Consider the following 27,417-nt stretch of genomic DNA (forward strand, 5'->3'; position numbering starts at 1 on the left):
CAGAACAGAGACAAAAACTAAATAGACTGTCATTTTTCATAGAGGTGAACTGTGTAATAATTGCGATTTTAACCATCTCTGATACGGGTCTTCACTCATGGGTCATAAGCCAGTATGTTGTGAGGTTGTGATGTTTCGATTAATGTGTGTGTTCAGTAGATAGTTATGGGGAGGTTTGTCAATAAGTCTTATAAAAAAAAAAAAAAAATTCTTTTTTTTTCCCTTGACGGGATGGAATGTTATATATTAATTTGTTATAAACAAAAAAAAAAAAAAAATCGAGACATCACAAACCAGTAAATTGAATTGTTAAAACTATTTTTATTATATTTTTAATGTTTAATCTGTTTGTAAAATTGGCTGGTGGCTGGGTCGCGTGTAAACGATTTTTCCCCAACAGGCAGAAAATAGCCGAGTAAGGATGATGTAATGGCGTGAGGGCCAATCAGAGCTTGCCAGAGGGCGCTGTTTTTTTCCCTCCTTTTTTTCGAATCTTCGACGCGGAGCGCGTGATTCAGTCTCGTAATTTTTTTCTTAAAGGTAACTCGCTATCTTTTTAGGAGTTTTAGGGCTACTAGGCCCTGGATCCAGGGACCGGATGACCGATAAGTATTTTTTTTAATAATATAATAGTAATTTTTATCGATTAACAATGTCGATCGTCTTTAATTAATAATGTCTAAAAGTATTTTAATATAAAATTAACTTAAAATAGATACGTAAATTCTAATTACGCCGATAATCTTCAAGCACGTGCGATTAATTAATATTTCTTTTTTTTTAAACCCAGCCCAATTTTTATAAGTTGTTAAATGTGAATTATTCTCCATAATGTATTTTAAATTATTGTAACATTTTTAAATTTTATTTTGGAGATGTTGTACCTAAAAAAAAATTGAATTCCTAATATCCTAATTAGTGTGTTAAGAAGAATGTTATTACATATTTTGTAGCCAAGATTTTTGTTAATACATTTGTTTTTAAAAGTAATATTTGTCTCTAATTCTGAGTATGCCTCGTGCTAATTCTTGGATAGGAAGATATTCCGTGCACGTGCAATCTAGTGCCATGTTTCTCTAAGATTATCTATAATCCTTTTTTTTTAAATAATTAAATATTTCGTTAAATAATGCCAATTATCATTGTTAAAAATTAATTCCAATCCAAATTGCTGTTTAGATTAGCAGATTAATATTGCTAACAAATTTTCGAGTCACATGGATGGCCTGCACGAGCGCGTTGGAGAGGTAGTAAATACTGAATTTAAATGTTAGTTTTAAAGTATGAATATACCAATTAATTTAACATCACGACGTAATTATTTGAATATTTTAGATACGTTATTTGATTTTTGATTTAAATTGTACACAACGCAAAAATATAAACCATTGAATAATTATTTCAAACTCTATACGATCTATTATTATATTATTTTATTAAAGGACATTATAGGCTAAAATGATCCATGAAATTAAAAAATAAATTATAACCACGTTTACGAACCTAACAGTATAAATTTTTATAAATTATACCTGAACTATTTTTGTCAATACTGAATACCAATTTTTAAGTTATACCTGGTTTTTCAGTAAAATTATTATAATAATAAATAATTATAAGTTAAATTTAACACAGAAATTGAATATTAATAATTTTTTTAAATATAACACTGGAATAATAATTGTTTTTTTTAAATATAACAAAATTACATTTGTTGTATCAATTTTATCCAAAACAGACCAAATCAAGAGTTTTGGCAAACAGGCCAGTCAAAGAGGGAACTGAATTTGAATAGTGGCCCGCCATTTAAATAAATAAACAAAAAAATCTCAATGTATATATAAAAAACTGTGCAAACCTTTCAAGTTTTCCCTAAAATCGAATTGATTTACCAAACTTGATTTAATAGACATATTTGCTTACCTCCAATGTGAAAGATTTATGTCTTCTTAATATCCTGCGAAAATTTGATGTAGAAATTCCTATTTCATTCTCCTACGATTGATTTGAAAAATAGCAAAATTAAATCAACTACAATAATTAAACAATTAGGCTAGTTGAAACATTTAGGATGATTAAAGAAAAAAAAAAGCTTTTATAATAAATTAGAAAAAATATCTAAATTTTGTAAGAGAAAAATTCGAACTGAACGAGTTCCAATTTAAAGACACTATGGAAATCTCAAGACAGATTCTAAGAAGACCCTCCCCCTATTTACAGCTGTAGAAATGTTTTCTTCTTAGAAATTTATGACTAGAAATCAAACAAAAGGGTGTTTCTGTGGATATCTGATATTTCCGAAGCTAGGGAAAAAGAGCCCCTAGGCCCTAATATCAAGAAGCTAAAAACATTTTCTCACTGTGTAAAGTGAGGAGGCTACTTGACAACTCTGTGGGTGGTAGCTACGAAAGTGAGGATATTTTCATCAGTGGCAAAAGCGTTTTATTGCTCTTTTGGTTAGAAAAGTGAAGAATAACAATTATTTTATACTTGTAAACACTTCGATGATTTTGAAAAGCATCCGACTATGTAAAAAGTAAAAAATAATCTGAATAAATCTCTGAATAAAACTTTAAAAAAAGAAGAAAAAAGTGGGATCTGGGGGCCCTCTTGAGTTATAAATAATAAATGAGTTAGAATTAAAAAAAAAATAATAATGTAATGAGATTTTAGACTTTTCGGGGGCCCCATCAGAACTCGGGGCCCTGGGCCAGGGCCCATCCTTAAAAACGGCTCTGTGTGAGCTCTATTAAATATTTTTTTATTAAAATCACTTCATTTAAATCACAGTTTATGTTAAAATTGATTCACGACTTAAATTCTCTAGCATCCCTAAAAAAATCATTACACAAGATATTATTTTTCTGCAATGTTATACTTTTGTTATTTGAAAACGATGTTTTACAAAATATTGTAAAGAATAAAATATTGAAAAGATTTTCAATGCGTTAAAAAATAACTAAAAAAAAAATCGCAAATTTGATCAATAAAAATAATTGCATTTTTCTTTCGTTTTCAAAAATAAAGAGAAACAAAAAAAAGAACCTCCCTAATTTCAAGTACTTCTGAGACTGTTATAGCGAATTAGAAGAATGCATACCAATTCGTGAAAAACTATTCAATATAAAAAATCATTCAGAGTTTTGGGATTTGTTTTAGTTAAACAACTGCCGTAATTAAAAAAAAAAAAATCTGTGCAATAAGGAATATCAGAGACAGATTTCAAAAAGGTATCGAAAAATATAACTAAAAAAACATTTTTGGTTAATTAATTTTATGAGATACTTGGGAGTCGAGATATTGCATGTTAGAGAAAAGAAATTTTACAACTTCCGTGTCAGAATAAAATAGTGATCCATATTTCTCAACCTACACAATCTGATAGACTTTTACGAGGAAAATAAAATAAGAAGACATCGGAATTTATTTGAACATTTGCCAAAGATTACAATTAAGCCCAAGTCTGCTGTATAGCTTTAAAAACTGTTGCACATTGTTCATTTTCAGCTGACAACTCACAACTGTTGATAGCACTGTAAGAAATAAATAGAATTCCGTTTATGAAACTCATTCTTTACATTTTATATTTTTTCACTCATCTTCCAAAATTTCTTTCTTTTTTTTTTAAATAAAATAATAAATATAAATAAAATTGAATAAAATAAAAATTAATAAATAAGACAAAATTAATGAAATAAATAAAAATAAAATAAAATAAATAAATAAAATATATTAAATAAAATAAATTACAAGCTTACTGCATAGGTTTGTTTACAAAATATAATAGTGATAATATTAAATCATTCATTCATTATTAAATCTAATATTAGGTAACAAAAATAATCCAAAATATTCAATTTATTAATTAATTGATATTTATGATGTAGTGACAGAAAATGAAATAGTAGATGTCTTACCTTCGAAGATGTTCCGCCTTGACTGCCTTTAATAAATATTTTTAGAACCTTTGCCAAAAATAAAATAAAACTTCAAATTAAGAAACATTTGATATCGAAAATTAATACTGAAGTGAAGAAGAAATAAAAAGCCGCTGAATCACTAGTGTGGAAGTTGGGATAAAAAAAGATGAAAAGCAGTTTGATTACCTGATGAAACTTGGTTTCTAACATTTACTTTTCAATATCTCTCTGTTTCCAACGGCAATCAAACGAGTTTCGAAGTTTTCAGCCTTCCTTGGAGGTCTATAATGATTCGTTAGATTTCACTCCTGAAATATTATTTTGTGTGCTCTATTTTGCATCACAAAGTCATAATTTTGGACAGGACATTTCAATCACGAGCAATACTTTCAGCTATGACACCATCTCCTTACACAGCACGAATGTCACGAGTAGCTTTTACAGCCCTAGAACTTTGATTAAAAGTAAAACGAAATAGGTGTCGAAAATGCTTATCATTTATTCCATTTTAATGATCTGAAAATGAATATAAATTTATTCAACAAAAAAAAAAAATCATAGAAACTGGTAGAATGATCCTTATGCTTATGAGAATTATATGTTATATAATTCTCTTGATATCTTATTTGATTTGATATTAAAAATAATTTAATTGTTAAAGTCACAATGAGCTATTGCAAACGGTCAGGGTATCATGCTTAGTAATGATTCGAAGATAATCTTTACCAATCGTAAGAACAAGCATTTTGCTCTATTACAATTTAGATATAAGAAAAGTAGAAATTATTTTGTATAAAAGCTACATAATAGCATTTGTTTTATACAATATTGTAAAAATATTGCGTAAAAATGCACTAAATTACGTTGAGAAGCAAATTGCATACCGCGCAACCTAACAAACCCTAAAAATACTTTAGGGTTTGTTTCACATTACCCTACCCTCTTAACAAAATGAACCTGTCGACAAAATGACTTTGCCGATGCCGACAAAATAACCCTGTCGGCAAATCCACCCCGTCGATGAAAGGGTGTCGGTGATACGGCCTGTCGACGAAATGAACCGGACACAAACTACATATTTTGGTTATAAAACCAACGTCATGTTCCTCCACTCAATATTAACAGTTAAATCATGTATGACGTCAGGTCTCATTCTTTCTATGATCTCATGAATGTCATCAAGTGCTTTCTTTTCCTCTTTGAGCACGCTTTCTTTATATATAGTACTTATAAATCGTAACAGCACGTCTAATACTAATTTTCCTATAAATAACAATGAATAAAATTATGATTATTGAACCAGTATAAGTATAATTACAACATAATATCGAACACTTTGTTGGTTGGTATGAACTAACTGCTTTTGACCTTTTAATTTTTCTCAACTTATATACTTCAGTTTCATCTTTTCGCTTATCAAGCGAAAAAAAATTTTTTTATTCAGAAATGTGTAAACATGTAGGTTTACGTTTCTATCTTATGACAGTTCACTCACTTGATATGCGAAAAAGAAATGAGGACTTCATTAAATGGACTTTCGTCGTGAAAGAGGTACAAAAATATATCTTAAAGGAATTTTGTGACAATAACTGACTTCAAATTTAATGTGTCATATTTAATTACTTTTGCGTCTATGATTGAACAATTGAAAGAGGGCATAAATTTTAATTCCAAACTTATTTAGTTCATTTAAAAAGTTAACTAAAACGATATACAAATGAAATTCATGCATCATTAGTAGTACTTTCAAGTTCTAGAATATTCCCAGAAAAAACTTATTATGAGATGTTCAGAAACGCAAATAATATTAAAAATCCCCGGATATTTTTTTTCCTGATTATTCGGAGTATAAAACTTTAAAATCTAGCTTTTTTTTTTTTTTTTAATATTTTATATTTAGTTTTTTTTTACATAATGGCATAGTACAAATAAATTTTTTAAAATTTCTCTCTTCAAATGTTATGTTATAATATAAAATGCCATTTTAAATTAAATATACCCTTAATTCTAATCGTACACATATAAATTGAAATTAATATTTGTTTAGTTATAATAGCAATATTTTTCAAGGATTCCGTGAAAGTCGGAGTTGAGATTTCAGAAAAGTTCGGATTCGAACATTTCAATCTCAACAGTTCTGTTTTTATTACTATAATAAATCTCAATTAATAACTTATTCTGCTATATAGTGAAAATAATTTCATATTGTAATGTTTGTTATTATTAAGTCAATCTATTTCGCTAGAGATCCCTCAATAAATTCCGGCATTTGATTTTTATCTTATAACTTTTTATTTTCTTTGACTCCAAAGAAATAGGCACGCTTTAAAATGTATAATTGAATTCCCTGTGACCCCCCCAAAAATTCCATTGTTCCGAAACTTTTGTTTGACAATCGGTAAATTTAGACCATTATCTCACTTATGAAATGCGATACACATGAAACATGATTTTAGCAACATAAAAGACATTTGCTATATAAAGTGAAAACATCAGAACATAACCGAAGTTCGCTCTTAGCTAATTAACTGCTATTGTATCAGAAACTGCTTCTCCTCTCAGTGTTGCAAAATACAAGCGTTCATTTAGAAAATTGAAAACTGCTGAAAACAAAAAAAAATATTTATTTTAGGAACATAAAGTGCAAAAATATTATCAATGATTCGATACAATTGGAATTTTATTCTATAAATCGAAAACACCCTCTCCTGAAAACACGGGTACTTATCCATTTCACCGGAGCAGATAATAAAATCGCCAATTCGGGTGCAAGCAAACTCAATTTTTTCGATTTTATTTATTTGAATAAATAGGAAATAATTAAAATAAATAGAAAATAATTAAATTGCTGAATATACTTGCGATGGCGAAATGGTTTGGCACAACGATAATATGACGCCTCTGCTTTCAAATTTTTCTGAAATTTGAACCGTAATAAAGAACATGAGAGATTTTGAGAATTTATTAAAAAGGTTCTTTGTTTATGGTAATCTGTTTAAGATAATCTAATTACGGCTTAAGACGGAAGACTAAAGCTAAAAACTACCTGAATCAGTAAAATCCCGCCGAAATTATACATTACTTGATTAATGAGCTAAATATACATCAAGTAGGATGCAGATTTAAAAAAAAAATTTCATTATTCATTTTTTGTAATCTAAACATTTTAAATGTATATATATATATACTTAACAGAAAGGTGATAATCCCCCCCCCCAACCTCATCATACATCAAAACTACGCCACTGACCTGAATAAAGCACAAATGAAAGTACATAAATGGACATACAGCGTTGTGCTTTATTCACGTAGTTCTTTGATTTAGTCTACATAGTACAAAGTTACCCTGTTCTTTTTGGCGCATGAAAGAATTTTAAAAGATAGTGATGACCTATCTCGTAAAACAAATGGGAACACAAAAGAAAGTTGCGTATAAAAATCGTAAGTTCTAAAATGGGCGTTGCTGGAAATTATTTAATTGAAAAAGAGAAAGTCTCATAGTTAGGCAATTGAGTTCTTCCGCATAGGCTTCGATGGCCTTTCTTTACACGGTTGTTCAGCAATAAAAGCTTATCATATTTTTTATGCTCGCATGGATTCATGTTCAGGGATGGAATCTATACGATCATAATAAATAAAATGAAAAGTATTTTTAAATCGGGCTTTATTAGAATACGAAATTTCTTTCCTGAAGTGGGTCAAAACATAGAAAATAAACTTAATTAAAATAGTAAAATGACTCACTTATTATTTTTGAAAAATTTATAAGTGAATTTCATTATTACTTTTGTTTAAAATGCCTACAATTTATGCATGGTGAAATAATCATTTAAATATCATTAAGCATATTTCTGGATAAAAATTATATTTTAGTGTTTAATAATAAAAGCGTGTCGTAATTTTTACAATGGAAGGGATTATGTTTTATGATGGAATCCGTTCAATATTCAAACCAAAAGAAATGAATGATTTACAATTTTTTTTCTTTCAAAAATATGTAAATAAAAAATATTTTTAAATTAGGCTTATTGGAAACAAATTTCTTTCCTGAAATTAGGTCAAAATAAATGTTTATCATGCATTTTTTTAAGAAATAATTTGAAGGGGGATTTATTTTTTTCACATATTAAGCCCTCTTTCCCATTTTAACATTTAATGAATCTATGTTATGGCATTCATCCTCGTACGTTATTGACCTATGAAATATTACCTTAATTAATGAATAAAGAACTTTACAAATGGGTAGACAATGTACATTGAGAATATGACCGGATATTCATAGTTTAGAATTGACCTCAAATATGTAAATTAATAAAGCTAATAATTAATTAAGTTGCAGAATCACGCATAAAAATGTACATAACTTTTTTTGACGCATCTGGACTTTTGACTAGGAGTTGTTTCAAAATTTACTGAATTAAATGTTTTTTCTTCTTCCTAATTTACTAAATAATTATATTTGTACTGTATAATTTTGCAATAATTACAAACAATTGAATCAAAATTATTTTGATAATTTAGCTTTAATTATCATATAATTTGTCTGAATTATAATTTGATATTCTGTAGAAGAATATAGAAGTATGCTCTCAAAACAACGAGTATACTTGTTTTTGAGAGCATATATGTAATGTACACACACCCTTGAGTAACTGTTGTGTTTCTAGGACTCAATCGAAAGAGTGAGCTTAAATATGTTCATTAGTCAAACTATATTTTAAGTTATGAAATCAGACACTAAAACACTCCTATTATGAGAGATTTTTAAGGGAATTGAAAAATTTTTGCACACAATTATAAAATTCACTTATCAAAAACTAATTCCATTAAAAAAAATAAGTAAATAAATAAATAAATTTACTAAATATTTATTATTTTTATTAAACAATTGTCGAAAAAATTTTAAATTGCAAGGTATGCCATTTTTTACGTCATCCAAAAAGAATTTAATTTCAGATGGAAAAATATCAAAATTTTGAGTGTAATCGGTTGAATAGATCTTAAGAAATTGGATTTTAAACTTACACGACTTTTTTAAAATTTCATTTCTCAGAAACTATTCGACCGATTTCGCTCAAATTTTGGATTGTGCATTGAAAATTAAATACGTTAAACGGATGTCAACAATTCGCGATCGCAACGAACTATAGGGGGCGTTGTTGTATGAGACTAATACCTGCGATTTCTATATGAAAAGTCATTCACTTACTCTAGAGACGTCGTTAATGTAGCACGTAGCATTGCAACGTTCCTTCTTTATGGTGGCTAATTAAATTTAAAAAAAAAAAAAATGCTTGATATTCTTTCTTATGCAAACGAAAACAAAATGGTATCTCTTTTTATTAGAGAAGGAATATCCAAAACACATAGAAAAAATATTTGTACATTAACAGAAAAAAATATGTATATTCTTATAAGAGTTAAAACCTAATGCCCTGAGAAATAGTTTTACTAAATTTAATGATATAACATGAAAGGCCCATTTAAACTTAACATTCTATAGTTTTATGAATCATATTACTTCAAAAATTAAAATGAACAAAAAGTATACATAAGCCTCATAATTTTATGAAATTTAATTTTGTAAACAAAGTTTTTTGACAACAATTTTTATCGAAAAATTTCAAGTTTCAATAAAAATCATTATTTAGAAACTAAGAAACGTAAAATAAAGAATGCTGACGAAACAAAAACAAAAGAAAATTTTTTTTGTCGCCATTTTTAGTGCTACAAAAATTCGTCTTTGGGATTTGCCAAAAACAAAACAAGATGCAATTGTATTTTTTTAGGAGGGAAATATTTTACCGAAAAAACGAAAATGTACCAATTCCCACAACATGTAACTTTATCTTGGTAAACGTACGTTTTGGAAATGTTATTTCATTTGGAATCTTATTTATCAGAGTTCATATGGCGATATGATTGTTTTGAATCTATGCTAAACTCTATATCGGCTCATTTTCCACCGAAATCCGATTGACTATTTTGATTTTAAATAAAGTGTTTTATTTTATGAATTGTCGCAAAAATTTTAAGTGTAGATTAGCGGCACTTAAAAACCGCCAAATCTGTAGCGGCGGTGGCGTTAATACGTAAGTACCGAATTTTTATTCCATACTTTTCTGAATCATATTACTTCAAACATTGGAATATACAAGAAGTATACATAAACACATAATGTTATACCATCTAATTTTTCAAAAAAAGTATTTTGAGAACAATTTTTATCAAAAAATTATAAACTAAAAATAAAGAATTCTTAGGATAAAAAAACGATTTTAAGAATTCTTTACATTGAAATAAAAACTATCATATTGTTTCTTTTTTTATTATTCTTATAGTTCCTAATCAGATGTAAAAAACCATTCTGTAGAGAACCATCATCAAATGAAAAAAAAATATTTACAGGCAAATTTTTTATTGTAAAAATCATTGCACTTACCTGATTTATAATTCCCGGAGAATTCCAAAATGATAAGTTCCTTGTTTGAAAACTTTATTCTCAAATAATAGATACATAGTTTATACCTTCATTACTTTTAGATAGCATACTACACAGCAAAATTTTATAATTGATAGGAATTTGAATATGTAGCTAAAAACAGAATAGCTGAATTCTAGTTGAACTTATTCTTTCAAAACTAAAAAATACTTACCAAGAAAACGATTAAAATTAATTAAGAATCAGCACAAATGGCACTATTTCAAGTAACTTGGATAATTTTTTATTGTTGTTTTCCGAATTATATGGATACAGAAATATATACTATTCTATAACGAAGAAGAATATGCTATAACTATTACAATTCTGTATGTTCTGAATTCATATTTATTCACTGGAATGACGAAAGCGATGTTGACTTCACTTTAATTCGTAATGAATTGAAGACAGAAGAAATGCATTTTACCTTAATACACACATCTGTAACAGTATCCGAAATCGGAAGTCATCAGTTGCAAGTTTGTTGATAATAGAAATTAAAAATTATTGAGGAATTTTTCTTCAAATGTTTGGCGTGTTCTGTTCCTGAAAGATTTACTAATATTCTGGAGATTTTTTTCAAGTTCTTCGGCCTTTTCCTTAGGGAAATTTTGTTTCTTATTTGCTGCTAAAAAATGGCGTCTGATTCTGTCAATGATTTCGATGGAACTAAATGAAAACGTGATAAATTAATGTCTGATATTTACAGGCTCCCGCTAGACGGCGTACTCGAGCGTTGCGATCGCGAATTGCATACCTTACAATTCAAAATTTTTTCGACCATTATTAAATAAAATAATAAATATTTACTAGAATTAATTTTTTGTATGTAATTATCTTCGGATAAAAGAATTTTATAATTATGTGCAAAAATGTTTCAATTCTTTAAAAAAGCTCTGGCAAAATATGCAAAAAGAAAATAAAACATTAAGGGTTCTAAACTTTAAATCACTATCCTGACGAAACTTTGGGGACCCCATTTCACAGATCCGAATCCAAATTTTTTTAAAAAAAATTTATTCAGAGAAAGCACGTTTTTGAGTATGATTACTCAATTTAAAATAGCGTCTGCATTAATTTATTAGCATATTTGAGGTCATCCCTTCGTACCATTAAGTTTGAGTCATAGAACGTGAAGATCCGATGATTAGATTAAAAGATAATCAAGGTGGTTAGCTTATTTTTAACCCACTGTACCTTTAATTAGCACAGAAATGTGATAAAGAACAGATTGGGGCTCGTGAAACCTGCCGAATTATTTTAATCAATCAAATTTTTATGCAAGACCTCGTATTTTTTTTATCGAGGGATCAATTTTGTCATTTTAAAACATGTGAGTAGATCGTCCTGACTACAATTATAATAAAAAAATGCGAAGTTCGTGCGTCTATGCCTCTCTTAAGACTCCGAACACCTAGCGTCCTAAAATCTGGACAAGGGGTGAACGGGGTGGATTTAGCCTTCGATCCTAAAATTCGTCTAAAAATTTTAATTTTATCATGCGAGAGACATTTGAAAAATTAAAATTTTCTGATTGATTGAGCATTAGCCATTGTTTTAACTTAAACTATGAACGGTTTTATAATGTAAAGGTAACATCATTGATGTTTTCCAGCACAATGTTCTTACAGTTCACATTATTTAGAAAAGGAGTTTATTGCACGTTCTTTAATAACTTATTTATAATTCCCTAAGTCAGAAAAATGGTCGTTCGTTTAAGCAAAATGTAAAAAATCGATGATGCTTCATTCATTTTCGTAATAAGTACTAAACGAATTAAAAAAAAAAACTTACAATGTACTAAAATGCGAAATAAATGGAGAAATGGTATAATTCGTTTAGAAAAACAACGTAAAAATCGCCATCCTATTATTGACGCGGATGTTATTTAAGTAAATTTCGTAATTTAATAAAAGAAAGAAAACTTCATTGAAATATAGATTTCGGGTGCCTGTTTAAGTTTTCCTGGTGATAAACTATTCAAATTATTTGTGCTTGCATGATAATCAATCACTATGTGTAGATAGAAAAACAAAATGCACACTTTATACATATAGAATATATTTATTTAAAAAAATATAAGGTAATGTTGTTAATTCATACTTTTTATAAAAAGTAAAATTCTCAAAAGCCCCCCGAGTGCTTGGGCCTCCCCTCCGGGTATTGCCCTGTTCTGCTCATGCGTAAAGACAGTACTGGAAACCTCGACTGAGTTTGTGGTCAAGAAACTTGGTCGAAATTTTTGTTTCTTCCTAATTCAAATATTTATATGTGTCCCCACTGCGCACATTTTTTAAAACTTCCTTTTTGACATGGTTTCTGTAAGTAAATAATAAGGACGGTCAATATAAAAAAAAATCGGACGAATAGTTACAGAGAAATCGAATTTCAAAAAATTAGATACGTAAAATTAGATTTCTCAGGAACTATTTGACCATTTTGCTATAAAAAATTACATTTTTTTAAAATTAGGCAAAAATTCGTAGACCTTATAATTTAATTTTTGTTCGACCATTCTTAAATAAAATGATAAATATTTACTAAAAGTTATTTTTTCCCCGGAATTATATTTGGATAAGCGAATTTTATAATTGTGTGAAAATTTTTTCAATTTGCTTAAAAAGTTCTCGATATATAGCCAAACACGCAAAAAGTAAAATTAACATTAAAGGGTCCAAACTTTGGATCGCTCTCCTGACTATTGGGGCCTATTTCCCCGTATACGGCTACCCCCCCCCCCCCGATACCTTGAGGGTCCAAAATTAATAAAAAAGAAGGTATGTTTATTTAGAGAAAGTACGTTTTTGTGTCGCATTTCGTAACTTAAAATATCGTATGCACTAATTTTTTTAGCATATTTGAGGTTGCCGCTTCAAATCGTTAAGAATGAGTACTAGAATGTGAAGATCAGATCAAAAATTATTCAGGGTGGTCCGTTTTTTTTTTTTAAATTAATTTTTATTTTTGGCCCACTGTATAACAACAATAACAGAGGAAATAAATTACCTAATTTCAACTGGAGAATTGTTATACAATTTTAGATCATGATGTTCATGGGCATCACTGATGTTTAATTCTTGAGGGGAGGGGGACGTTTAAACAGAAAAAAAAGGAGAAAACATCTCCCAAAAAAAGACAAAATAAGTGTGTTAACATTGAACTTTTGGGCTAATTTATACGCGCTTGACGTGAAACTAATTCTGCAGGGACGACACATGCATATGACCATAGCAATAAACAGGATAAACTCCATGAGAAATAAATAAATAAACTACGCATTTAGTATAAATAAAGCAAACATTACAAAATGCTTACATAGATACTAAAACACAAGTTATTCAAATCATCAAGTAATGAAAGTTTAAAACAGCTCAACACATATCACCATGTTCATAACCACATAGCATTAGTTATGTGTATATATAATCATACTTTTTTATCATATTGCTTATGAAATGAAGTGTATATTGAAAAAACAAAGAGTCCTTTTTTAAAGTACACAATTCAATAATATCTCGAAATACATTTAAGCAATTTCATAACATGGAACATTTTAGTTGGCACAATTAGAACAGTATTTCAGAGTCACTGAGTTTTAGAGAACTAAACACTTTTCTTTTTATGATATTTCTTGCGTTTGATCATAAAGAAAAGTATTTTTTAAAGTTAAAATATACAACTGGTGATTGTCATGTCAAACCAGGGCTCGAAAAACAGCCCGTCCTCGACGGTCAAAAATTCTCCGCGGACAACGAATTTCTCGAATCCGACGTCCGCGCGGACGGCCATTTTCCCGTTAATGTTCGTGATACATTTTCAATTTTTGTTATCTTACAAGAGTCTTGTAAGTTACAAGGCAGCAAAATGACCCACAATACAGCAACATACTGCTCATATATTGATGTTTTCTCTGTCTGGGAGTACTGCAGCGGTCGAAAGGGGTTTTGCAGCAATAAACTTACAAAAAAAACACAATACGTACTGGTCTTAAACAAGAAGCTTTAATAGCAATTATGAACATCTACCTAAATAGAAAACCCCTTTCAGATTTCTGTTCAGAGACCTCTGTAATAAATTATTGGCTTGATTTTGGAACTGGCAAACGTCATATTTGATTCATTTAAAAAATTCAGTACCCTCGGATAACTTGACCCTTGTCATTTAAATTATTTCATAAAAGAAATACTAGGTTACTACTAGTAACCTAGTATTTCTTTTATTACTGTATAATGTAATCCTAGTAACAACTAATTCATTGTGCAATTTATATAAATGTTTGTAATAAATAGGAGAAAATTATATTTCTTTTTATTTAAAAGCGACGGGTTAGTTTCAACGGTGGACGGGTGCATTGTTGGACAAGCCGTCCTCGGGAACGGGTAAAATTTCTGAGTTTTTTCGAGCCCTGTGTCAAACGGTAGCTGCAAAAAATTAAACAACCTTCTTTTCAGGGTTAAATTCGCACAGGATCTTAACTCCTGTACTTTCTTTTTCAGACAAAAAGGGTGATTTCGAACTTTTACGTTAGCTTCTGTTGTCTGTACGTAAGATTGAAGCAACTGCGCATGCTCGAGTTTATTTTAAATGCTACGCATGCTGCCGTGATTTACGCTGTTAAATGTTGTTTCCTGTTTAACTTCGAACTCAAAACATGGACATAGAATGCGAATTTGAAGAAATGAATTGATGAAATTTAAAAATGAATAGTGTGATCTTACAACCATTGGTTCATTCAATAAAAAGTTTTTTTTTTATTGGTTTGTGTTTAATATTATGGTTGTCTTATTGCACTAGTTCCATAAGAAACTATATTTTCGCTATTTCAAAATTATATTGACTTTAACTATACAATTTAGTTAAATAATCAATACAAGTTCAATAATAATTTTTTAAATACTACTAACAATAATTATGTGCTGAATTCATTGAAATGTAGAATCCATCAAATTTTTCTGCTCACAGATCCGCAGTTTTACGAAGAGCAAAGCATTTTGAATCGAATGCAACAGCTTTAAATAAATTGTCGACAACTGAAGTAAATATTTGTTTTGATTTTGTTAAAATATTCTTCCACTATGTTAGCGTTTTTACCTCACGGATGTTTGCAAATTTTCGGGTATATTTTCGTATCGTGCCAACTACAATCACCTAAGTGCTGCAAAATAGATTTTAAACTTGCAATTTAAAAGAAAATAAATAAAAACATGTAGATGTTTGCCCGGGGGTGGCTACAAGTTACACCTTACGAGTTGGTCCCTTTCTCACAGGCAGCTGCCCGGAAGTTGCAATTATTCTGCCACAGATCACGATACGGAAATCTTCCCAAAATCTCTTATTTTCACTTACGTAAGCTTGATATTTTTTCATTTATACATTGCGCATGCAATTATGATTGACAATGATATATATGATTACAATAATACTTTTTAATGAGCGTGCGCATTACTTAAAATCTTACATACGGAAGCTAACGTAAATTTGCGAAATCTCCCTCACATTTATAAATTTAAAAAAAGAAAAGAAAAAGAGCAGAACCTATTACTATTACACTCTGAAACCCTATCAAATTCGACCTTGTCAGACTAGATAGTCTTTTGATCAACAAAATTGAACCACCACAGTGCTATGTACTAGAGATGAGAAGGTCTCATCTTGAACCCAGGAAGAAATCTTGGGAAACAGGTCAGGAGTGATTGTGACATAAGGTGAAAATTTTATGTGCAAAAAAATCTATATCAAGATACTAATTTATATGCCATACATGTTTCGCATTTAACATGATTTTTTGAAATGGTATTTGTAATGAAGAATATATAGTAACTAATTTAAGAAAAGTTTTTACAAGAATCATGATATTGGAGTTTTAAAATCGCGTGAATATGGATCACGATATTGGATTCACGCGCATGCAAATTGCAATAAGTAGCTTTTAAATCAGTGGTTCCCAAACTTTTTAAACCCAAGGATCCCTTTTTATAGTGAAAACTTGCCCACGTGCCCCCAAGTGAAAAACAGCATATATGTACGGTATAAAAATAACAAATTAAAAAAAAAACATTTTGTTGAAGAACTATTTATTAAAATTAGATCTTTTGTTTAAAATAAAATTAATGATTTGGATGAACGTGATGAGATTTTAAGAGTGTATTTATGTCCGGCTCAATGCCTGTGAGCACTAATTTCTAATCATTACTGTTTTTGTATTACTGTTTTTGTATTACTGTTTTTGTGATGAGGTTCATTACGGCACTGACACTGAGAGAACAATATACGCTTCCCAAGTTTTGTTTATACAGAAAATGCTTCGCAACAAACGCAGTTTTATGATTTTAGTTTTGATTCAATTTAATTGTTTATCTTGTAGTTTCAAATTAGTTTCGTTAAGTTTAGCAAATGTACTGAAAATACATTCGCTGCAGCTTGTTTTAAGTTAGCCAGAAAACCTCGGTATCTTCCTACCATTGCCGGAGCACCGTCAGTAGCTACAGAAATGATATTAGTCAAGGGTATTGCTTTTAATTCAGTCAATAGCGTTTCACCTTTCGTATCGCTTTCCAAACATTTAGCAAATAACAATTCCTGGTAAATTTTTTATCCTTTTACAAATCTTACATAAGCTAAAAGTTAAAGCTTTGTTTCCTGGATAAGTGGACTCGTCAAGCTGTATAGAAAATTCAGATATTTTTAAGTACTCACATAAAGAATTTTCTACGCTCTGAGATATTTTGTCAATCCTTCTTTGTAGATTATTATTACTCCGTGGAATTCTTTTTACAATGTTAAAAGCTGGTTTGTGCAACCCGGTGAGTATTATCTCACTTACAGACAGTAAAATAAGTTCTTCAATAGTGTGAGGCTTTCCGGACTTTGCAATCACGTAATATATAGAAACATGCAATCCATCGTCACCTAGCTTAGATGTTGTCCCCATAAAGTGTTGCAGTGACGGTGTTTTCAGATATTTTTCTTTGACTGTTTCAAAAATAGTTAAATCTTTATCTTTCTTGTCACTATGGATTTTTATCAATTGTTCGTTAAGCTTGGAATGCTTCATTGAATCACTTGTTATAGTTTTATTACATAGAAGACACATAGGTAAAGTACTATTTCCAGATGAAGAAGTAAAGACATACTTCAAATATTCAACACTGTATTTTCGGTGTTTTTTCTTCGATTCTTTCATACTGTTATGTTTTAAAAAGGGAATAAAAGATTTGTAAATCAACTGTTTAATTTGTAACAAACCACTGTTAATAATTAATTATAAGCACCCACCTTTACTTATAGTTTACTTAGGACGTAAAAATCGCCACTATTCTATTTATCTTAATTTCCATAATAATAAAAACCAATCACAATTTTACTATTTTATATTAAACCTCACACGTTGTTCAGGGACCCCTAAATCAGTTTTTATTTTTGACGGATCCCCTGAATCGTACCACGGACCCCTGGGGGTCCATATGGACCACTTTGGGAAACACTGTTTTAAATCATGTAAAAATCAATGCTTGATATTACAAACGGATAAATACAAATCGCAATATTGGACTTTGAAACCGCGTGAATGCGAATTGTGACATAGGATTCGCGTGAATATGAATCGCGTAACTGGATTTTAAAAACGTGGGAATACGAATCGCAAAATTGATTTCAAAAACGTCGTTAATAAAAATCGCGACAATGGCTTCTTAAATTACGTGAATGCGAATGGCATCGTGCAACTTTCAAATCAGCTAAATACTAAAATCGATGTTTGTTATTCAAACAGCGTGAATTAGAAGAGCGATCCCAGTGCAGTTTTAAATATTCAAAATGACGAAAATCCACCAAACCAGATGAATCTAACAGAACTTTTACCCATTGACGGAAGAATCGCGTGAATGCAACAGAAATTACGAACGGGAATTAACAAAAGTTTCAAAATTTGAATTTTAGATTGTGGAATCTTGATTACCGAATGTCCGAGAGAAAATTTGTCTTGAGAAACGCGGAATCCCCACAAAAATCATATGCCCTGCTCCCAATTTTTAGATCCGGGAGGACAATACGAAAAACCCGGTATTACGGGGTACCCTCAAAATACAATCACCTTTGGCAGGTGCATGACAATATTTCCATCGACTTTTCTTACTCCATGCTTATAAACTGAACAAATAAACAAAAATCCGCTTAGTTAAGTTAATAAGTATAAAAAAATGTAGCAAATTATATGAAAAATAATAATAAACCATAATTAGCAATTATGGCTTTTGAATAATGTATGAGTAAAAATGAAAGACAAATTGAAAATTGTACTAATGTGCATCTAAAAATGGAATGTCAAATCTGAATCAAATAAATTCAACCCACTGCTTCTGCATTATGCGTACAGAAAATAAAAAGATTTTACAGAAAAAAATACAGTAATAAATAAACAAATCTACCTAAGTAGATTAAATTCAGTAAAGAATAAAATACATGCTGACATATACACATATGCTGATTCATAACATGACAAATGTTGTTACAACTGTTCTGTCAATATCAGTTAAGTTTTAATTAATTCAATAACAAAATTAAAAATTATTTTTAGCAAGAGCAATCTTAAGAATGATATGGATAAAGAAGGAAAAGGAAAGATAGTATGACACATTTAATAGGAATAAATTCTATCAGACTAGTGGAAACATAGTTCATTTTGAAATAAACATGTCAGACAAATATAAAAGAATGATAAATATCGCTTGTGGAGGTAAAAATTAACGAATTGTGAAAATAACCCTTATGAATCCTAAAAAGAAAAAAAAATTGTAATTACTAAAACTTGACATTATATCAAATCATGCACACACATCAAACAACATGTTTAAAGAAAGAAATCAGTAAACAACAACTTGAATTCTATAGAAACAAAAGAACATATGACTTAATTAGCTAACACAATCAACAGTTTGGTATGTTTGAATGATATGAACTTGAAAACTGATAAGTAAATAAACAATTATTGGTACAAATTTAACAAAAAACCCAAACAAATAAAAATATCACATCAAAAGAATAAATATAATTTTAAAATTTCTCATAATGCTATAATATTATTGTTACTATCGATTTTATTGACTGTAGGTGAGGCTAAGCACTTAGTATAATCAATAGAATGCAAATAAACATTTAAAGTGCATTCAGTACATTTTGCTATAAATCGTACAAAAGGCCTGACATCCCCTTCATTGGCAAGCTGCAAAGTGCGGAAATAATGATTTCTCTCACTGTTTCTAATAATGACGGGAGGATAGCCGTGTCTCATTAAAATCATGTTCATGATTAATCTTGCAGTTCGGCCATTTCCATCTATAAATGGATGGATATAGACAAGTTTATAATGAGCTAAAGCAGCTTGTTTAATAGGATGTAATTGCAGAAACTCGGGAGATTGAAGCCATTCGACGTATTCCTCCATGAGATGGACCACTTCCGATGCATGAGGGGGAGTGTGTTCTGCTACAAATACTTGAGACTGACGAAATGAGCCAGCCACTTGAGGTTTCACGTGGCCAAGTACAAGCTTATGGATTTTTAAAATATCGTAAACAGTAATATCATCTTTTGAAACCAATGTTTTGTTGACGTAACGCAGTGCAGATTCTACACCTACTACTTCCATATGTTCAACTAAACTTTTCCCACTGACTGGCATACCAGTCTGAATCACCATTTTAGTTTCATCCAAGGTCAGAGTATTTCCTTCGATAGCAACGGTATGATAGATGTGCTGAAAATAAAGTTCCCGTTTCAATGTCTTAAATGCAGGACTGTTGTGATTCAATTCTATCAACTGGACATGCTTATCATCAATTCTTTTCAGTTCTTTTTCGTCCAGTTCCTTGACAACTGGTAACGTTCTTTTTCGATTGGTGAGAGCATGTGAATGATCAGGAGAGATAGTCAAGGCTTTAAAATACATTTCGTCTGCCTTAATTAAATCATCTTCTTTCTCTTCAACAAATTCTCCGTAATGGTTAAGTACATCTGGATGAAGTGGCTGCAAAGCTAGGGCATGGCGAAATAGTCTGAGAGCTTTTTCAAATTTGTTGGAATTTTTCATTTTCAAAGCCACGTTAACAGCTGACAAGGCTTCAGACTCTTAAAAAAAAAAAAATTTGAATTAAATATACGCAGACTATGCTTGGGTAAAGAAAAAAAACTGGTAAAAATGCATGGGTTTACATGCTTAAGTATGTTGCATTGTTTCGTTATTATTCGTAATATATATATATATATATATATATATATATATATATATATATATATAAAAATATGCTAGATGATATTGTGTAATGTATAGATCAGTGCAGATTTTTGAAAACCTTAACTTTTGATGACACACATGGGACTGGTTTGAATGGGCTTTTTAAAAGAAATATAAATGCTCCGGATCTGACAGAGTTTTTGCAGAGTTTAAACATGAACCAAACTTATGCATTTATAGATGAAGGCAATATGAAAACCAAAAATAAAAATACTTAATTAAATGATGGGGCAAGAGAGAAACTAAACTTTTATAGGTAAATGTTTCACTTTAAATTTTGAATTTCATATGCCAACCTGCACTGTTACCAAATTAATTTAACTAAGTTATTTAATAATGCTAAACAAATTCTTTAAACACAAAATTTATAATTTCAACAATGCATCAATTTCAAAAATTTTAAAGAAAAAAAAATTACTTGGAAAAATTACACATTATTTAAGCTTTAAATTTATTATGCCACAAATAGATACCTAAAATAAAGTATTCTTTTTTAATAAGTGAGATAGTCAGGGCAGAGTGTCTCAAGAAATATATATAGTAGAGATAAGACGGGCTCAGCCCGAACCTGATAAGACTCGTTTACTGAAAAAAGGTTTCGGGCAAGTTCGATTTCATGATAAAATTTTCATAAACATTTTAACAAAAGTTTGGCTTTGTTATAAAGAATGTAAAATTTTTAAGGTATAAAAATTTCAGCGACCTGCTTCTTTTGTTCGAGGCTTTTGCCAGTGTTCTCCCTTAGCATTTATAGAAGGGCGACCTGCCTTTTGATGCCTATGAATGTGTCTTTTTTATCCTTTTTGTAAAACTAAGCCACCATCCCTTAAAAACACAGCCTTTTAATCATATTCCATTTTTAAGAAGAATTAAATAACTGTTAAAATAATAATAACGCACAAAAATTATCTATGTTTATAAGTTTAATTCTGATTACTATTACAAATATTTACTTTGTTAAGATTCTCAACTGGTTAAATTTTCATAAGTTTCTCCTTTTTCAAGGAGGTATACCAGTAAATTTTTTAAGTGATTTTAAATTTTAAAATTATGTTTTAAATAAATATCTCTTTTTTTTAAAAAAAAAATGCACTTAAATGTTTATTTTCTAATAATTTTCAGTAGAAATTACAGAAAATTTTTTTAAGTTGTTTATCAAAATATAATTTTTTTATTTTACTTTTTATGAAGAAAAAAAACGTATGCACAGAGAGTGTCTCTTAACATGCTTTTAATTAAACTACAAATTTTTCTCTTATTTAGATAATAAGTGAAAACCACTTTTTGAAATATATGTATAAAATAGTATAAGACGGTAACTTAAAAATTGTTGAGCACCGAATTCAGTTATCACATGATCTTGCACATTTAGATAAATTTTCACAGTGTCAAGTGAGTTTCCTTTCCTGTTAGAAAGTACCCTATCCCATTCTTATTCCTAAGGAGATATTTGCTTTTGCTTATGAGACTTTTATTCAGCTTAATATACTGATTTTCTTTTTTAATTTTTGTTTTAGTTATTCTGGAGTTTTAATTGGTTTCTTTATGCTTTTAATTTTACAGGTTGGTGATAAAAATTTATTAATTTACTGGTTTCGTTGCTTAGACATCAAAAGCCAAGTGACGAGATCACAAAATCTTGGACTCCCCATGCATCTTGGACTAACATTAAAATTCTTCGGGCTCGGACCACCAAAAGCGAGCCCGAGCTCATCTCTAATATACAGTAGAACTGAGATTTAACATCAGTCATGAATATCAATTTCTTCTTTTTAATGTCTTTTCAGTTATTTCCCTTTCATTTCCTACAAATGTAGGGAGAAAAGAAAAATCCTAGTATTTAGAGTGTTCACTGATATTATTTTCCTGAAAGACTGGCAAGTTGGAGTCTTATACAACTTTTAATATCCAACAAAAATAGAAAATATGATGTTAGAAGAATGATGATAATATATGATGTTTAATGTTAGAAGCTTTAAACTTAATATCGTCTGCCTGAGAAAAAAAAAGTCTCCCAACACGGTATTGTTAATGGTTTTAAGAAAAGTAGTTTTACATCAGTTCTGACCAAGTCGAAAACTGAAAGCATTTCAGAACAGAAGATCAATACTCACATTATGGAGTGTTCGCAATGTGATAGTAATCTAATGACTTGTGAATCAGAAATAATTTCAATAGCCAAAATTGTTGAATTTAAAAGTGATGAAGAAGACTGAGAATCTTCAGATCCTCCATCATCATTCAATGAAGCAGCAGTTATGCTCCCAAGAACATGAAGAAATAGAGAAAGAAATTGACGTCTTGAAAAAGTAGAAAACTCATAGTGTACTTTAAGACAAAATAAGAATAAACAAATATGTGGAATTCGTTTTCTTTAAAATAATGTAAGTTTTTCTTCTCTACTAAATAAATTATAGTTAAGCTTCAGATTGCATTTAGATATTTAACAAAGATGTGATTAAATTAGCATGCATTTAAGTTTTAATTTTCACGGGAACTTTCATGTCCCGTTCTGTTATTAACGATGGTTTCGCCCAGTCTGATCAGCGTCGACAAATCAAGGACCTACTGTATTTTTTTTTAACGTAATGGCAACACAAACACTACTTTTGTATTTCAAATAAGTAACTTTAACTAATAATAGGTGACACAGAAAATGTTAGGATTCAAAGCATTTATGTTTCGCAGAGAGAAAGAAAATTTCCTCATCTAAAAGTAATTCCATTTTCTGAACATTATTTTATAAAACTATTCAACTAAATTTCATTTGTTTAGAGTCTGAAAGTTTTTAAAATATTATAGCTATGAGAAAATAATGACGGTTCATTAGTTAATCTGTCTAGTGGTTCTTAATCAACTTGGAGCAAGTCTCAAGGAATTACACATACATATTCAATAAGCAATATCTTTAAAAAAAATATATATTATTATTTTTTTTTAAATTTTTGTTTCATTCTTGTAAATACTGGAAGCGTAATATTCTATAATTTAATATATTACAAAACATCTGTTATTTACTTTATGGATAACAAGTTAAATAACATGCAGTAACAATGCACATAAGTTTGATTTTTTATTTTATTCAATAAGTTATTTTTTTCCAATACAGATGCTTTTGTGATCTCTAGACAAATTAAATTCCTTGGTTTAAATAACTTTAAATAAAGTTTTAGTTTTTTAAATCATTTATAAAAAAGTTACATTATGGTTCTTTCTACATCCTTGAAAATAATATGTGCATTATCAAATGTGAAGCATGACATCTGGTCAAAGTGATATTATCATTCACCACTTTTGTTGCAATTAATGCTATAGCAAATTGTGTGCCCTTTATGCTCCTTCATTGCGTATGTACAATGGTTGTTTTTTATATCTGGGTTAATTACTTATCACCTAATTTACTAGCACTTTAAAAATGTTTATGCAATAAAAACAAACAAATAATACTTTGTTTTGCAATAAAATGAAGAAACTAATCAATTGAGCATTTATTTGGGAGAAAAAACCTAATTTCTTTTTGAGTCAAAAATAATCACAATCTTGTCTCATTCTTTAGACAGTCAACTTATTCTCAACTTGTTCTACAGGGATACAATTTCCATGTTTTACTACTGATGAAATATTTTGCCTTATTTAGTGAGAGTGTACAGTACTGAAAAAAGAATTTGGATTTTAAACAGCTCAAGCAGCAAAACCATCACATTTAAAACTGCATTTTCAACCTTTCAACAGCTCTGTTAATTTTTGATTCCAAATGTTGATTATCTACATTTTTTTGAAGTTTCTCACCATAATTTCTAAATAATTCATAAAGTTTAAAAACCATTAAAATAAAAAAAATTTGCCAATATAAAATTAAGATACAGATTAAAATGAAGCAAATTGAAATGCATGTTTTTTTCTTTGCTTGTTTACAATGAAAAAGAATTGTAACTATCAAAATATGTTTACCACAGGATGATTACTAAAAACTTTTTCCAGATATAGAGCCTGAGCTGAAACTGAGCCTGCCTCATTTATAGCTTGCAACTTGCAAGAAAAATGTTATTTGGGAGGCATATTTATGAGTGTTATAGTGATTTTAAATCTTACCATTACTTTTTAAATTTATAACCAGAAAATTTATAACCAGAGATTGTCTTTTAGCTTCGTTTCAATTATTTATAAAGAGCTTCAAATTTTTCCATTATTTTGACAATGAGTGAGAATTACTTTTACAAATATACATACAAAATAGAAAAAGACAGTAATTTTAAAGTTGAGGATCAAATTCAGTTATTACATAAACTTACACATTTCGATGAATTTTAACGATGGTAAGTAAGTGTCCATTCAAAACTCAAAGTGCCTTCTTCTGTGAGGAAAAAACACTGCTTTTTTTATTCCCAGAAAGAACTTTGGCTTCCTTTATTTTGCGATTATAATTTATTATATTATTAATAAGTTCTAATATTATATTACAATATATTATATCTATACATAATTCTCCTACGTGGCTCCCAAATTTTGGCTGTATTTCTCTTCAGCTGGTGGCAACGTTTGCTTTGTTTTGTTTAAGTTACTATTTCTCTTGCACGGTGAAAAAAAAAGCATCATTTCAACTCCCTGAATGGCAACGCTAGAAAATCAACCAATGATTGCCGCTAAAAATGTCACACGCCAAATCTAGCTGAGGTGGTTCAACATACAGCGCATTTAAAAACGGAAACTGAAATAAGAGAGCATCAGATGCGGCAATCTCATACTATTAAGCTAGGCAGAAGTGAGAAGTCTTTGTCGATAGATCTCTATTTTAGTATTTTGTCGAAAGTGCTTTTTTTCACGAATTTATTTGACGATTTTTGATTTATTTTACGAATTATACTATAGCACATTTCTAATAGGTTTAACGAATTACATGTCATTTATTTGAATTCAAATTTATTTTAATAACTTAGCATTTACTAAAAAGATGTAATTATTTTTAATAAAAAGTTTTTATATGGATTTGAATGATTGTTTTGAATTCTTAGAATTTTGTGCATTTGCAATGTACCTAAGTTAGTAGCGAGCGAGGTGAGCTTGGTAAGCGAAGCAAACCATATAAGACTGCGTAGCAATTTTTGGGGGTTGGCTAGCGTTAGCGAGCAGAGGGTGCAGCCCACTAGTTATATTACAATATTATATAATATACAATTATATAATAAACAATTATTATATTATATACAATTATAATATTACATATATACAATTATATTATATAATTAATAATATTACATGTTGAAACTATAATAAATATAAGTTTTATCAACCTATAAAAAATACAAAGCTATTTGATAAAGACTTTAGCAAGTTTAGTAATACTGCTATCATTTGTGACAAATTGACTTTAAAAAGTTATTTTCAAGATAATTCTAATTATTATTCAATAACATTGTTACTTCCTACAATAATTTCTATGGTAATAATTCAACTTCTATAGTAATAATTTTTCATTAGATTGATTTTTCTAATATAAATAAATTTTACAGAAGTAATGTTAACAAAATATATTTTATAAAAGGAAATACATACTGAATAAAAATAAAAAAATTTGGAAGATTTGTGTAAAGGTACTTGCACACCAAAATAATCAATTCTAAAATAGTATGTACCTACTAATACAGAAATCCTTGCTATCTCTTACCTGAACCTGAAGCATGCACTAATTTTTTCTTCTGCACTACGGTTGGAACACTGACCATCGGAATATAATCTTCCGTCACAAATATATCGGATTCATCAGGAAGGAACATGGATGATGCATGTCTTTCACTAGAAGTCTTGTAACAAGGGCTATTTTCACAGCAAGTGGCTAGATCTTGCTTTTTCATGTAATTTTTCAAACAATAAATTCTGGTATTTAATCCTGTTGAGTAATCCATACTTTCTTGACTAATATCCAAAAGATTTCGCTCAGGAGAAATGCTTGATAAAAGTAACTCATTTTCATTAATTTTACACAATGTACGATGCCAATATGATAGACTAACTATTACTAATAATCCCAAGAGAACCAAGATAAAAGAACTACTAAACACATATATTTGCAGTTTATTATACTGGGGCAATTTGAAGTATAATAATCTGTTAAAAAGTTTCGTAAAATTATTCATTTTTGAAATCGATGAATTAATAATGTCACTCATTCTTAATATTTCAAATAAAATTAATTGTACGATAAAATAGGTAACACAAATTCTAATTAATGATAACAGTCAATATTAATAGTTATAAAGGGTGATTTTTATTTTATTTTACATGTTTCAAAAGTGTATCACACATAAAAATGAGTTACATTTACATAACATTTTACGGAAAGCAAAGCTATTGATTATTTTTCCTAAAATTTAAAAACAAATTTATCAGTTGAAAAGTCAAGTATTAATTCTAATCAAGGTTTGTAGTTGCGCAAGAGATTAGATAAAAGGTGCTAGTTTATTATTTTATGAGCATTAAAAAAATGTCGCACTCTGAAAAGTTTCAGTGTGCTATCGTTCACAAAAATGTCACCGGTTTCAAATAAACTAAGTTTAAAATAAAACTTAAATTTGTTGAATATATATCTAGATTTTGAAAACATTTTATGTTTATTTTGAATTGAGAGCAAAAAAAGCGACGAGTTTCACTGAGAGATTTTAATTGGTTTGAAACTTTCAAATACTTAGTTGCTTGTAGCTTTCATGTTCTTTCAGATTATCAACTGA

General features: G+C 29.2%; 1 protein-coding gene across 1 annotated transcript; it reads right to left on the reverse strand.

Moving 5' to 3' along the window:
* Positions 1-13,337: 13,337 nt before the first annotated feature.
* LOC107436968 (protein adenylyltransferase FICD) lies at positions 13,338-27,346 on the reverse strand. Its single transcript, XM_043041300.3, has 2 exons — positions 26,358-27,346; positions 13,338-20,526 (listed from the first exon to the last, which is right to left on the reverse strand). Exons 1-2 carry the CDS (start codon positions 26,857-26,859, stop codon positions 19,463-19,465), a joined length of 1,566 nt encoding a protein of 521 aa, XP_042897234.2. The 5' UTR covers positions 26,860-27,346; the 3' UTR covers positions 13,338-19,462.
* Positions 27,347-27,417: the final 71 nt, after the last annotated feature.

Source organism: Parasteatoda tepidariorum, chromosome 9 (assembly GCF_982258835.1).
Source record: "Parasteatoda tepidariorum strain Cologne lab strain chromosome 9, Ptep-v5.0, whole genome shotgun sequence".
Taxonomy (NCBI): domain Eukaryota; kingdom Metazoa; phylum Arthropoda; class Arachnida; order Araneae; family Theridiidae; genus Parasteatoda; species Parasteatoda tepidariorum.